Genomic DNA, 14,521 nt, shown 5'->3' on the forward strand with positions numbered 1-14,521 from the left:
ATCTATAGGAAGATACATAGTGGCACGAGACTAACTACAATTACAACATGGATTGTAATCAGAGGAGTCATACTGCTAATATACCACACAGGAAGAGAAATGAAGCAAAATTAGATTTCTTTAAAGAAAATACTGTCATTGGAATACCAAGATGCTTTACATCATCAGCTAGACTGACACAGGTATATTTGTGGTTTGTGGTATTTCAGTGTTATAAACATTTTATTTGTCTTGTACAGCTATTTTGGATAAAGTTCAGGTTCTTTTTCTAACTGGAAGTTTCAAATATAGTATTTGTATTGTCATCATGGTCAACTGACCAATAGAGTACTAGTAGACCCAGGGTCTGAGACGGTAATGGGTCCTAAAGGGCCAGCAAAATACAATTCCATCAGAAGCTCATTTGGAGACAGCCTAGAGACAATAATTATTATAATTTTAGTGCCCATATGCCTTGTGTATAGAAACGTTACCATCATTTAGGATGGAATTAAAAGTGGACATGCACATTCGAGGGCAGGTTTTACATACATATCGGCAGAAGGCCCTCGGGATCATTTTCTCTGGTGGGCACAAGTCATGCCAGTCTGACTGTGTATTTCATTATTGGAACATTAAGGGCATGTTCACATGGGCTAAAATTCTCAAATCCTGGTCTGATTTTTCCAACACAGATCTGACAGTTTAATCTATGGCAGAACTCCACGATTCACCACTCTTATGCTCCTGTCACTGCCACCTGCAGGGTACATGTATGCCCAGCCTGCTGCTGAAAGAGCCAATGCTCACACGCAACTTTTCGAACCCTGGCCAATCTAGTCAGCTCCTTAGTTATATAAGGCATTCTCCCCTATTGCTGAGTGCCTGAGCAATATTTAATATAGTTCTGCAAAGGTTTATTCACATACTGACTGATTCCTGATCACCTAGTTTTCCCATTTTCTCAAGTTTGTATTCTGACCACATATGTGTCTGCTGCTTGCCTTGACCTTCAACTTATCTAATTGTTACGCAGAAACTTTGCCTGTCCAAACCTTGGCTTTCTATATATTGACCACGTCTTTGCCTGACCCTCCGAAACTGGACTATGGAGTACCCATGTACCCATCCATGTCAGCTGCTGCTAAACTGAGACTAATATCAGATCCCAATCAGATGGGTTAAAACTGTAAAACCAAGGTACCCTAGGTGCTCTCCTCAGGAGTAGCCCAAAACCAAATCATTCGGTGGCACAGTGGGTCCACTCTTTTACATTCTAGCTTCTTTCATTATACCATTAATAGAATTTTGAAGACTTTATAAGACTTAATGAGCTTCCCTAACAAGGAGCAAAATTCATAGTTCTAATAAATAGCATTTGTTTTGCAAATATTCACTGTTAGAATCATAGAATGGTAGAGTTGGAAGGGACCTCCAGGGTCATCAGATAAATAATCCCAAACAGATTTCTGTCCAGCATCTGTTTGAAGACTTCCATTGAAGGAGAACTCGCCACCTCCCATGGTAACCTGTTCCACTCATTGATCACCCTCACTGTCAGAAAGTTTTTTTTCTAATGTCTAATTTGTGTTTCATCCCTTTCAGTTTCATCCCATTGCTTCTAGTCTTTCCTTGTGCAAATGAGAATAGAGCTGATCCCTCAGCACTGTGACAGCCCTTCATATATTTGTAGACGGCTATTAAGTCCCCTATCAGCCTTCTTTTTTGCAAGCTAAAAATTCCTGGATTCTTTTATCGTTCCTCATAGGACATGGTTTGCAGACCACTCAACTTCTTGGTAACCCTTCTCTGAACTTGCTCCAGTTTGTCGATGTCTCTTTTAAATTAGGTTGCCCAGAACTGGACATAGAGGGAAATAAGAGGGGAATAATTACTTCACGTGATCTAGACTCTATGCTTCTCTTAATACATCCCAGAATTGTGTTTGCCTTTTTGGCTGCTGCATCACACTGTTGACTCATGTTCAGTCTATGATCTATTAGTATACCCAAGTTTTTTTTAACATGTGCTTCTGCTTAGCTCAGTTACTCCCATTCTGTATGTGCTTTTTTTTTTCATTTTTCTTGCACAAATGTAGGACCCTACATTTCTTCTTGTTAAATACCATTCTGTTAGTCGCCGCCCACTGTTCAAGCTTGTCTAGCTTTTTTTTGAATCCTCTCTCTCTTCTGAGGTTAGCTATCCCTCTTAACTTTGTGTCATCCGGAAATGTTATCAGTTTTCCCCCAGTTCCCTCCTCCAGGTCATTTATAAAAATGTTGAACAACACTGGGCCTAGGACAGAGCCTTGTGGTAGCCCACTTGAGACATTCTTCCACTTGGATGTGCAGCCATTTATGACCAGTGACCACTCTTTGAGTACGATCACTCAGCCAGTTGTGAATCCACCTGACAGTTGCCTTGTTAATCCCATATTTGGTCAGTCCGTGATTCTGTCATAGAAGGAAATTAGATTAGGCCAATATGACTTGCTTCTTATAAACCCATGCTGGCTCTGGTTAATTACTGTATTCTCATGCAAGTACTTGCATACATGCTGTTTAATAATTTGTTCAAAGATTATTAAATCTTGGGTCTAGAACAAACATTGCATGAAAATACTTTTTTTTTTTTTTTTTACAAATAATTATCAATCATATAATTTTAACAATGTACTTATAATTTTAATTACTTTCAACGTTATTGAATTTCATGCAGTGTATGTGTATCGAATTGGCATCTACATAAAAAGCCGTAATTGGTTAGAAATGTGTAACTGTTATTGTTTCACACTGTATCTAGTAGACATAAGCAAGCTCAATGCTGCTTTGTGCAATGTAAGCTTCTGCAAAGTAGCATATAATGTGTGGGAATGCAGCAATCCCACTTCCTCCATTGTGGTTTAGGTGATCGACAGCTCTGACCTACTGTTAAATAAATGGAAGGAGGGGGTGTGTAATTAGCAGCGGTGCGGTGATGCCCTCCAGGAGAGAACACAAACAGGTAGAGTGTATGTTGCTAAGGGGACGTCACTTTAGTTCTGGCTAAGGCACTTCCCTTGGACTGTGTCCATTAAAGAGCTTCAACAGGTGAAACTGACACTGGTTATTCTACTTATGGAGGTTCACTCAGGACAGACATCTCCTTCAAATACCTCCCGAAGACTAAAATACTACTTTTCCAAAAACAGCAACTCAACAGCCAAAACATATTGATACAAGGATATTGCAGTGCATTAACGTCAGTCAATGGGATTATGAGTTCTATTGCAATGTCCCTTTTTATCCTTTCTTTCTAAATATGCCACTGACACTTGGGTATATGGAGCTTGTCAGCCATGCTGCACAGATGCCATAAATGCTCTACAGTTTTTCATGCTTGTGACCAAGCTAAACTCGACTAGATGGAATGGACATAATGAATGAACTTATTCTGGAGATTTATAAGAATATTGGAATTACTTTCACCTTCTTATTTTGTCACTAGTCTGCTTACTGACCCCATATAAGAGCACCCAACAGCACCCGTGTGCACAGTGTCACTTCAATAATAGGATGCTATGATGAGATATATATTATTCTCTATTCTCTGTGCTTTGGATTGCATCTGTTGAGCTTGAAGATTTTTTTCAGTAGTTAGTGATCTACTAGCGCTATTGAAGAACGATGTGGACTTTGTATATGAAAGGGATTACCCCTCGAAAAAATGTACAGAAAGTAAGTAACCCAACTAGTATTCCATCATTAATTGAAATTATTCTTATGTCAATAGATGTATTAACCTAGCCTATAAGTTTATATATAGTTTCCATCGATGTAGTTAAATGAGGAAGGCATAGGTTAAAGTTTTAATAGCACCATTTTGGGGTTCATATAATGTAACTGGGGGTTGAAATGGAAAGAAACTACTAGTCCGGCAATTTGGGGGATTTTGTTTTTTGGGTTTTATACTTGCAGCATTCACTATGTGGTATAAATGATGATGAGTTTTATTATGTAGGTCAGTATTATGACAGTAATACATTTTAATATTTTTTTATGTTTTACTACTTTTGCGCAATAAAAACACTGTTACAGAATAAATTATTTGTTTTGTGTCCCCATATTCTGAGACATTTTTACTTTTCTGCTGTGAGAGGTCTTGCTTTTTGCGTTTTTTTTAAATGTTTTAATTGGTACCATTTTGGAGTTTTTAGGGAGGCGGGATAAACAAAAATACAGCAATCCTGTCTTTTTTTACAGCATTAACTGTGCAGGGTAAATAACATGATAATTTTATTGTACGGGTCATCATAGATTAAGCAATACCAATTATTTTACTTATGCGTACAATTTTCGGTGAAATTAAAATGCCAGGGATGACTCAGCTTGGATCCTGCAATGCCTTCAGATATGGCACTAATATAAAACACAGTATCAACATTTGCATTTTTATAGAACCTCCACCCCTTTGGAGACCTTGTATATTAGTGAGACAGCATCCACTCACATGATCTCATTGATATACTCCCTAGTCTTACAATCTTTTGACATTGTCAAACCTTCCTACCAAACTAGCTGGGAAAAAGAACTGAAATGCTTCTAGGCCTCTTCTGATTGACGTAAAGCATCCTTGTTAGGTTATGAAACCTCTCTCTCTTCTAATGGGCAAGAAACAAACTAGATAGCACAGAGTTCCAACTCTACTTTATACATGTTATCCAACAGTCTCAGATCTGTGTTGGAGCTGTGGCCGGGCTTGGAAAACTATGACACACAAGATGGGAATGCTCACCTCCCCATGCATTTTGGTTCAAAGTAGTGGATCTGATCCACACTATAGCAGGTGTCTATCATAAACGGCCAACCCTACTGCATGTCCCCTCAGTGTCCTAGAATAGACCTTCCTCCACTTTGTCTTTAGTGCTGCGAGAACAGTAATACCCAAACTGGGGAAAGGCACTCATCTTCCCACTCTAACAGACCGGTTTAGGGAAATACACCACCTCCAGTACATGAAGGTTCTGGTAGCAGAAATTAAAGATGTTTCTGACCCATATACCACCACATGGATAGATTATTCTGTGGCATAAAAGTCATACTTATAACTTCACAACTTTTTATTTAACCCTTTAGCGACGCAGTCTAATTTGGTACTTAAGGACACGACTATATTTTTGGACTTTCATCTCCACATTTTAAAAGCTGTAACTTTTTTCTTTTTCAATCAACATAGTCCTATAAGGGCTTGTTTGTTGCACAGCATGCTGTAGTTTTTTCTTGGTACCATTTTGGTGTACATATAATGTACTGTATAACTTTTGGGGGGAGATAGGGTAGAAGAACACATCAATTTTGCCACTGTTTTTTTCCCCCATGGAGTTCAATATGCAGTATAAATGAAATTATACTTTTTTTTCTATGGGTTAGTACGATTATGACGATACCAAAATTGTATATTTTTAAAGTGTTTTTCCACTTTTGCAGAATAAAACCCTATTTTTGAAAAAATAATTTGGTTTTGGCATTGCTGCATTTAAAGAGACCATGGCATTTTTTTTTTATTTTTCATGGACACAGCTGTGTAAAGGCTTGTTTTTTGGGTGACAAGCTGTACTTTTTACCGGTACCATTTTGCTGTACATATGACCTTTTTGATTAGTTTCATTGCATTTTTTACAGGAAAAATGAGAAAATAAAAACATTGTGGCTCCTTTTTATTTTTGCTGTTTTATTCATAGCATTTGCTATAAAAAATGTGTTCAGTTTATTGTACAGGTCACTATGGTTGCAATGATACTAAACACAAATTTTTTTTTATTATTTTTTTTCTTACCTTTTTCTATGTCCCTGTAGGGGGCGTGAACTTGCAATCATATGATTGGTCAGATAATATACTGCAGTACTTCTGTAATGCAATTTAATATATCTTTTCTTTCAATAATCCAGCAATGGCAGACCCATATGCCATTGTCTGCTTGCAAGATGCCATGGCAAACCATCTCCTCTTTATGATTGTATGAATGAGGGCGAACACATCACAGAGGGAGCTCACTCAGCATTGATCATGGCACATTAGGGGTTAAACAACAGGGATCAGAGTTCTCTGTCATCCTGTCAGTGCAGCAGGATTCTGGCTGTCAGTTGCATTGCATGGCATTATGGACCCCTTGGGGGATAAACAGATACTATCTTCTCTTTGTCTCCTCCAACTCCTGGACCGGTTCTTCCCTTACCATAGTGTAACCTGTTATTATTTGTTTTCTCCTCGTTTTGCAAGCTATTTTTTAGATATCCTTAAATAAAAATAAGGAAATACTACATGGCCAGATTATCATGTGGTCTTTTTCTGACAACAATGTCACTTTTGACCACTAGGGGACTTAATTGCTCATATAATACACTGCAAAACTTCAGTATAGCAGTACGTTATATGTGTTGTGCTGACAGGCATAAAGAAAGTGCAATGTTAACTTGGACCACCATAAAGGGGTTATGGTAGTCTCCATTAGCATTAGAATATCAGAGGATCCCTCTACATTTATTGGCATGTGCTTGGCAATACTCACAGACTACATACATAGCTGCGACTGAAACATTCAGCTGAAAGAAATATAGTTATACAAGGATTATTCCAAAACAATGAATGGTGTAAGCCTGCTGCATGGATAGAGCATTGTGAACGTTTGCACTTATTAGCAGTTTACTAAACTGGAACTATGTCTTTATCCTGCTTAGATTCCTCTAATCATTCATGTAAATCTCAGCTAAGAACTCAAAATCTAAAATAAATAGACCTAGAAATAATTGCTCAATGATCTGTCTGGACTGACTTTAGTCCATATGAGGTGTAGAATAAGATACGCTACATCCAGTACATCAGCTCGTTAGTAAATTAATCCATCTACTGTGCTTATATAAGTAGGTAGTAGTAATTTACTTTAATACATGTAGCGCTAGATGCACAGAAAGAGCATTGACAGCATAAATGTGCATATATATATATATATATATATATACCTACACATGTCTATGCCATGCCATGCTATTACCAGGTACGGTATGCAAAGTCGCACTAGGGATTTGTACATCACTCTTCATGGAATTAAAAAAAAAAGAAGGGTCCATGTATAGCTTTGCTGTACCACAAACCCTCAGACTTAAAGGGGTTGTCCCGCGGCAGCAAGTGGGTCTATACACTTCTGTATGGCCATATTAATGCACTTTGTAATGTACATTGTGCATTAATTATGAGCCATACAGAAGTTATAAAAAGTTTTATACTTACCTGCTCCGTTGCTAGCGTCCTCGTTCCCATGGAGCCGACTAATTTTCGCCCTCCGATGGCCAAATTAGCCGTGCTTGCGCAGTCCGGGTCTTCTGCTGTCTTCAATGGGGCCGCTCGTGCAGAATGCCGGCTCCGTGTAGCTCCGCCCCGTCACGTGCCGATTCCAGCCAATCAGGAGGCTGGAATCGGCAATGGACCGCACAGAAGAGCTGCGGTCCACGGAGGGAGCAGACCCCGGCGGCCATCTTCAGCAGGTGAGTATGAAGACGCCGGACCGCCGGGATTCGGGTAAGTACTACCCGGTGTGTTTTTTTAACCCCTGCATCGGGGTTGTCTCGCGCCGAACGGGGGGGGGGGGGGGGGTGTTAAAAAAAAACAAAAAACCGTTTCGGCGCGGGACAACCCCTTTAAAGGTCCCACAATTTAAAAGTTTCCACTAGTATTTTGAAAATACCCCCCATATCATTGAATAAAGTCATAGCTTGAATGGGCAGTTTCATGGTCAACAAAAAACGAAGCAGCTTCTATAGACCTTGGTTGACATTCACCAACTCACAGCGGAACCTCATCTCTCTGAATTATTCTAGAGGGGAAGGACCATTTGCAAAGTACTACTTGTTTTGGTTAGCCCTTCATCCCCTATTTATTTGGGCCTCATAAGGCTCATACAATATCTTAAAGCTTTTTTTCTTTTACTGCTCTATCCCTTTTACAGTAATATATAGTAAGCCGCAGCCTTTGACTTACCGTTATATATGTTGTTATTACTTGTTATTTAGCCTGGGTTCTCACACGCCAGATTCCTGGCAGAAATCTCGCGGTTTGGCCGCAGCGAAAAACCGCGAGATTTCTGCCGGGAGAAGCGCTGCTTCAAACCCCGCGGGTTTTGAAGCGGCCCGGCCACTTGCTCTTCGCTGTGGCCGGCGCTCCCATAGAGGGGAGCGCGGCCGCAGCGGAGGAAGAAAAAGAATCAGCATGCTGCGGCCGGATAATCCGCGCCGCAGTGCCAGCTTCTGCCGGTTTTGCCGCGGCGGATTTGCCATCCCGTGTGGACGAGATTTCTCAGAAATCTCGTCCACATGGCTGGCTGATCCCGGGATTAGCGGCCGCAGGCGAATTTGCCACAGCGAAATACCGGACAGAATTTCCGCGGCAAATCCGTCCCGTGTGAACCCAGCCTATATGTCTCTCTCCCTTTTTGTAAATAATAATGCAGGATAACTTATAAAGCTGCTCGTTTGTTTCAGAGACCCCTTAGTTCAGACAAATCTTAAATTCACTACATTTGTAGATCTCATAATCATAAATTACAGAATGATAGTTCGACTATGTAACAAATGCACTGCATGTACCATGGTAATGGTGAGCATAATGCTATTTACTATCTTCAAAATCGTCTTTTAGACTTTTTTCAGTTTTTAATATAGAAGCATACTATCCTTAGATAACAGTACATTATATTGTTTATAGTAGACCAAAACATTTTTGTCTTTTTCTTGTGACTATATGGCCGCCTGCACACGGGCGGAAATCCCGCCGCGGGATTTCCGCCACTGAAACTTTGCATAGGAGTGCATTAAAATACGCACTCCTATGCAGACAGCCGCGGTTTGGCCGCGCAAAATCTCGCGTGGCAAACAAACCGCGGCATGTCCTATTTTTGTGCGGGGCACGCGCTCACCCGGCCGCCGGCTCCGGTCTGCGCATGCGCCGGCTGCGCTGCAGCCGGCACATGAAAGAGCCGGGGCCGCCAGGCGCGGGTGAGTACGCGCTCGTCCCTGCAGGCTCTCGGGTCGGGTCCCGCGGCGAGAATTCTCGCTGCCGGATCCGACCCGCTCGTGTGCAGACGGCCTTAAACATACAATATTATAATTGTATAGTGAAATGATTAATAATCTTTGGGACAGTGGTGCTTCTCAAAATATGTATTAGAAAGCCCCACTATGGGTAGATCTAGAGGCCTCGAGAATGACCCCATACACATTTCCGGAGTTGATATGGTCTGGTGGCCCTATGGCGGCCAATCTGCAGAACTTGAGTCCACTCTCATACTAGTCAATGCGTACATGGAGGAATATTCCCTTCAAATACAAACTCGCCACCAACCCATCAAGGCTATTACCCCTGATTCCAAATGTTCGCTTCCCACCAAGCTTGGATCTGATCCATTTCCAATGGTGGAAAAATAACGAAGTAACTAATCTTCACCACTTGATAGAGAACTCGTGCCTGCTGACCCTAGATCAGTTCCAAGCCAAGTTTAACCTCCCCCCCCTCCGAAAACTATCGGGTTAATCAAATATTCCACTTTGTACACTCACTCCAACTACCTTGGGTTCTCCCGGACATTACCATGTTTGAGAGACTATGCTTACAAGACCCTATGAAAAAGGGAACGTTATCTCTGGTATATAGTATCCTGAACAACCCGACAGAAGAAGGCAAACTACCCTACATGGAAAAATGGGAAAAAGACCTAGACATTAACATGTTTTTGGAAAGGTGGGGGCATTGCTGTGAAACAATATCTAAGGAAGCCAAAAAGTAACGCTGATGGAAACCTCCCTAAAGATCCTGCACCATACCCACTTGGTTCCGACGAGACTACACCAAAATTTACCCAACCTCCTCTCCCCAGTGTTTTAGGGGCTCTACGGAAGAAGGTTCCCAACTACACATCTGGTGGACTTGCCCAGTAGTAGCTAGGCTCTGGTCACAGGTACACAGACTTATACACAGACTTTTCATAGGCAGATTCCAAAAATCCCCCTCGGTATTTCTCCTAGGAGACCGGCAATCGGGAATTCAGTACAGAGCGCATAGACTGATTCAATTTATCTGTATGGCGACTAGAATCCACATTGCGGCCAAATGGAAGCAACAGAACTAGAGATGAGCGAACGTACTCGGTAAAGCACTACTCGTCCGAGTAATGTGCTTTATCCGAGTATCTCCCTCTCCTTCTCTCCTGCCCGCTCTCCCCTGCTCCCCGCCGCAACTCACCTGTCAGCAGCGGAGCGCCCCGAATCTTTCAGGACGAGCGGGGAGGTACTCGGATAAAGCACATTACTCGGACGAGTAGTGCTTTACCGAGTACGTTCGCTCATCTCTAAACAGAACCTATCCATTCCAGATGTAATGAATAGAATTTCACAGATTGTACTATATGAGAGACTACACGCCATAGGGACAGACTCGCTAGAAAACTTTGGGCAGGTTTGAGGACCTTGGATAGAACTGATAGACATTCCGGGTTTCAGACATGTCCTCCAGTCGACCTAAATACTAGAGCACTCCAATTTAGGGGGAAAAAAAAACAGAGATATGTCAAGTGATGTAAACGTTTCAATCTATTACAAAAAGAACGCAGAGAAACAGACGACCTTGTACGATTTTGATTTCATTGTTTTTTTGTTTTGTGTTTTCTTTATTGTTATTACTGAAAAAGATCATTACAGTAAATATTTAATTCTCAGGACAAAATAAATAAAACCTGAAATTAGTAAAGAAGAGCGAAATTACAAGTGAAAACATATATCTAGAATATTTGTATAAATGTTTCTTGTTATTAGTGCTATATTGAGTGAAACCTTAAAAGTTATACCCCCTGCAAGGGGATATTCGCTGTAAAACGATATACTTTTCACTACATGCTTAAAGGGGTTGTCCCGAGGCAGCAAGTGGGTCTATACACTTCTGTATGGCCATAATAATGCACTTTGTAATGTACATTGTGCATTAATTATGAGCCATACAGAAGTTATAAAAAGTTTTATACTTACCTGCTCCGTTGCTGGCGTCCTCGTCTCCATGGTGCCGACTAATTTTCGCCCTCCGATGGCCAAATTAGCCGCGCTTGCGCAGTCCGGGTCTTCTTCTTTTCTGAATGGGGCTCCGTGTAGCTCCGTGTAGCTCCGCCCCGTCACGTGCCGATTCCAGCCAATCAGGAGGCTGGAATCGGCAATGGACCGCACAGAAGCCCTGCGGTCCATGAAGACAGAGGATCCCGGCGGCCATCTTCAGCAGGTGAGTATGAAGACGCCGGACCGCCGGGATTCAGGTAAGCGCTGTGCGGGTGGTTTTTTTAACCCCTGCATCGGGGTTGTCTCGCGCCGAACGGGGGGGGGGGTTTAAAAAAAAAAAAAAACCCCGTTTCGGCGCGGGACAACCCCTTTAATAAAAGGTATTTGAAACAAAAAAAAAAATATGTATTAGCATTTCCCAGTTGGGATTGAGTAATATAACTCTTCCTTCTATAATTGTTATTTGAAAAAACTGCTGCCTTAATTAAAAACTTTTTGAACAATTTATTTCTTTTAGGAAAAAAAGGAGACCATTGCATTTCCTCCAATTTGCAAAACTCTGCCTACAGTAATATCACACACTTTAAGGGTAAGTAATACAATAATAAATAATGCATATACCTCTTTGTCAAATTTCTGGGTTTCTGTATATTACTGCTATTTCACTAAGGCCGCCTGCACACGGGCGGAAATCCCGCGGCGGGATTTCCCGCGTTATTTCCGCCATTGAAAGCCTGCATAGGAGTGCATTACAATACGCACTCCTATGCAGACGGCCACGGTTTGGCCTCGCGAAATGTCGCGCGGCAAACAAACCGCGGCATGTCCTATTTTTGTGCGGGGCTCGCAGAGCCTTGCACAGAAATGTCACTCACCCGGCCGCCGGTTCCGGTCTGCGCATGCGCCGGCTGCCCGGCAGCCGGCACATGAAAGAGTCGGGGCCGCCGGGCGTGGGTGAGTACACGCTCGTCTCTGCAGGCGCTCGGGTCGGGTCCCGCGGCGAGAATTCTCGCCGCCGGATCCGACCCGCTCGTCTGCAGGCAGCCTAGTCCAAGGGACCACAAAATTTCCAATTCACTGATTGGACTATCTAACTAAAATATAACTTTTATTAAATAATTTGAAATCTAACTATTGAAAGAACAAACATATATTCCGGAATATTCGCAAAGTAATTATAAAATCAATGTTAGATGAATAACCCCAAAATTACTAATACTCTCAATGTGTTTGGTGTAATAGGGATTTGTCACATACATCACTAGTTGAGAAAAAAAGAGAGTGATACTATCAGTACTTCAGATGTGTTGAGAGTTTGTCATATCAGTACTTCAAGTGTGTTGAAGATTTGTCACAAAAGTCACTGGTAGAGATGAGCGAGCATACTTGGCCACGCCCCTTTTTCGCCCGAGCGCCGCGATTTTCGAGTAGTTCCGTACTCAGGCGAAAAGATTCGGGGGGGGGGGGGCGCTGTGGGTGAGTGGGCGGTTGCAGCGGGGAGTGGGAGAGAGAGAGGGCTCCGCCCTGTTCCCCGCTGCTACCCCCGCTCCGCCACGCCTCCCCCTGCCCCCCTGCGCCCCCCGAATCTTTTCACCCGAGTACGGAAGTACTCGAAAATCGCGGTGCTCGATCGAGTAATTACTTGAAACGAGTACGTTCGCTCATCTCTAGTCACTGGTGAAAGGAGTAACTAATAGGAGTATGTATTGATTCAGAGACTCAAATAATGAAGTAGCTCAAAGTATACGTCAAAGGGATGTTTTCAATCACTAGTTGATAGTTCAAATATTACACAACGCGTTTCACTCGAGGGAGAGCTCATCGGGGGCATAAATGGCCTCCGATAGTTGAATATCCAAAGATGCACTAGTGACTATGGTGTCTGACCTATAGAAAGGGGAATATATTCCTTTATTTCCCCTTTTATTCTTTTATTTTCCTTAGGAATATTAAATGTGGGGGGGGGGGGCCTCAGTATGAAAATAATAATACTTACTGTGATGCCAAATTCAAACATCTACAGTCTAAGTGGCATGGTGGATATATGGTTTAGATGATAAAAATCAACCAATTCCCCAATTCGTTGCACCACGATAATAGCTCTCCTCAATAAGGAGGGCCATAAGGAAACAGAGGCACCCTCCAATAGTATTCCTATATACTGACTATTTGGGAATCATTCATCCTATTGGAAAAAGACTGACAGTCCACCATCAGGGCAGTCAGACTATCCGTTTGTTATTTTACTCTATCTGCCTTTATACTCCGCTAGGGCTATTGAGCCTTGTAAGCTAGGGCTACCTATATAGTATATTACAATGGTGCTATAATGCAATTGACCTAAGGTTAGCCCTGGTTAGGATCAGATGGGAATAAGATAGTCTTTTTATATCACATATATAAGTTATGTCCGGCCAGGAATTTCATGCCCTCAGCCAGACACAACTGATGATAGAGTTGCGCACTTTATACACTGGTCTGGCATCCATCATAGCTGATGTCACCAGACATAAAATTATTCCCACAGTGATTTTTTAAATTTACTTTGGATATGTTCTTTACACTAACAGCTTTTTAATCTTGGTGATAAATGTCTCTTCTGATCTTTTACAGAGAAGCAGCTGGTCTGATCAAGGAACTAGATCTGTTCAGGACTTGTTCTTCTCCATGCAGCTCTCAGAAACACAGAGGTCCCTCAATAGATATCACAGTCTGAAGGATGTTGGTGTAAGCGGACATGACTTATCACTTATCCTAATTGAAATATATATTTTAATTACTTGACTATTATATTTTAATATTTTTAAATTGACTGAGTAGATATCACATGTATGAGGAAGTTTTAAATGTTCTTCAGATGTCTTGAGATTGTTCTCAGTAAGAGAAATCAAGTCATCTTGTAGATATGATACCTTTTGATGGCTAACAAAAATACACAATGTTATAGCAAGCTTTCAGATCTTCTATGGACCCTTCATCAGGCTGATTTGGAGGCGGCACGTATATATAATATACAAATGCAGAGACGACACCCCTCTTGATCTAAATACAAATGTTCACATACAGAAATTTGAGACTGATTTGTACTTAAAACACTACCAGACAAGCTTAGCAAAGAAATGAATACCTAATCAGTCCACTGAGCTAAGGAATATGACAGTTTTATGATGTCTGTTATCTATCATTTAACCCTGCACATAAAGAAGATAGAACAATAGTTCTGCAGTGCCACCTATTGGATGGCAGCATTCTTTCAAATCAATTTCTGAATGTTTACACGGTACGAAACCTTTTTTTTTCCATTTTATCAGATGTCTTGATTCGCTCAAAAGAAAATATCATCACTATTAAGCTACTACTCCAGTCTGGGGCACTTAAAGGGGTTTTCTGGGTAAAAATGATTGATTACCTATCCTCAGGATGGGTTATCATAGGTTAATCGCCGGGGTGCCAAGGGCAAAAATGGTACTGTG

The 14,521-nt window shown here is 41.6% G+C and overlaps 1 protein-coding gene across 2 annotated transcripts in view; it reads left to right on the forward strand.

Annotated features, from left to right (window-relative positions):
• The window catches only part of LOC136572673 (uncharacterized), a 74,157-nt gene continuing 59,636 nt past the window's right edge, over positions 1–14,521 (forward strand). The window contains exons 1-3 of one of the 2 annotated variants that reach the window (XM_066573484.1): positions 1–182; positions 11,566–11,637; positions 13,662–13,775. In XM_066573484.1, the coding sequence (XP_066429581.1) occupies positions 48–182; positions 11,566–11,637; positions 13,662–13,775 (321 nt within the window). In that variant the 5' untranslated portion in view covers positions 1–47. Of the gene's footprint in view, positions 183–3,081; positions 3,696–11,565; positions 11,638–13,661; positions 13,776–14,521 lie in introns of those variants that run through there. The other variant, XM_066573485.1, reaches the window with a different exon arrangement.

This window comes from Eleutherodactylus coqui, chromosome 7 (genome assembly GCF_035609145.1).
Source record: "Eleutherodactylus coqui strain aEleCoq1 chromosome 7, aEleCoq1.hap1, whole genome shotgun sequence".
NCBI classification, from domain to species: Eukaryota; Metazoa; Chordata; class Amphibia; order Anura; family Eleutherodactylidae; genus Eleutherodactylus; species Eleutherodactylus coqui.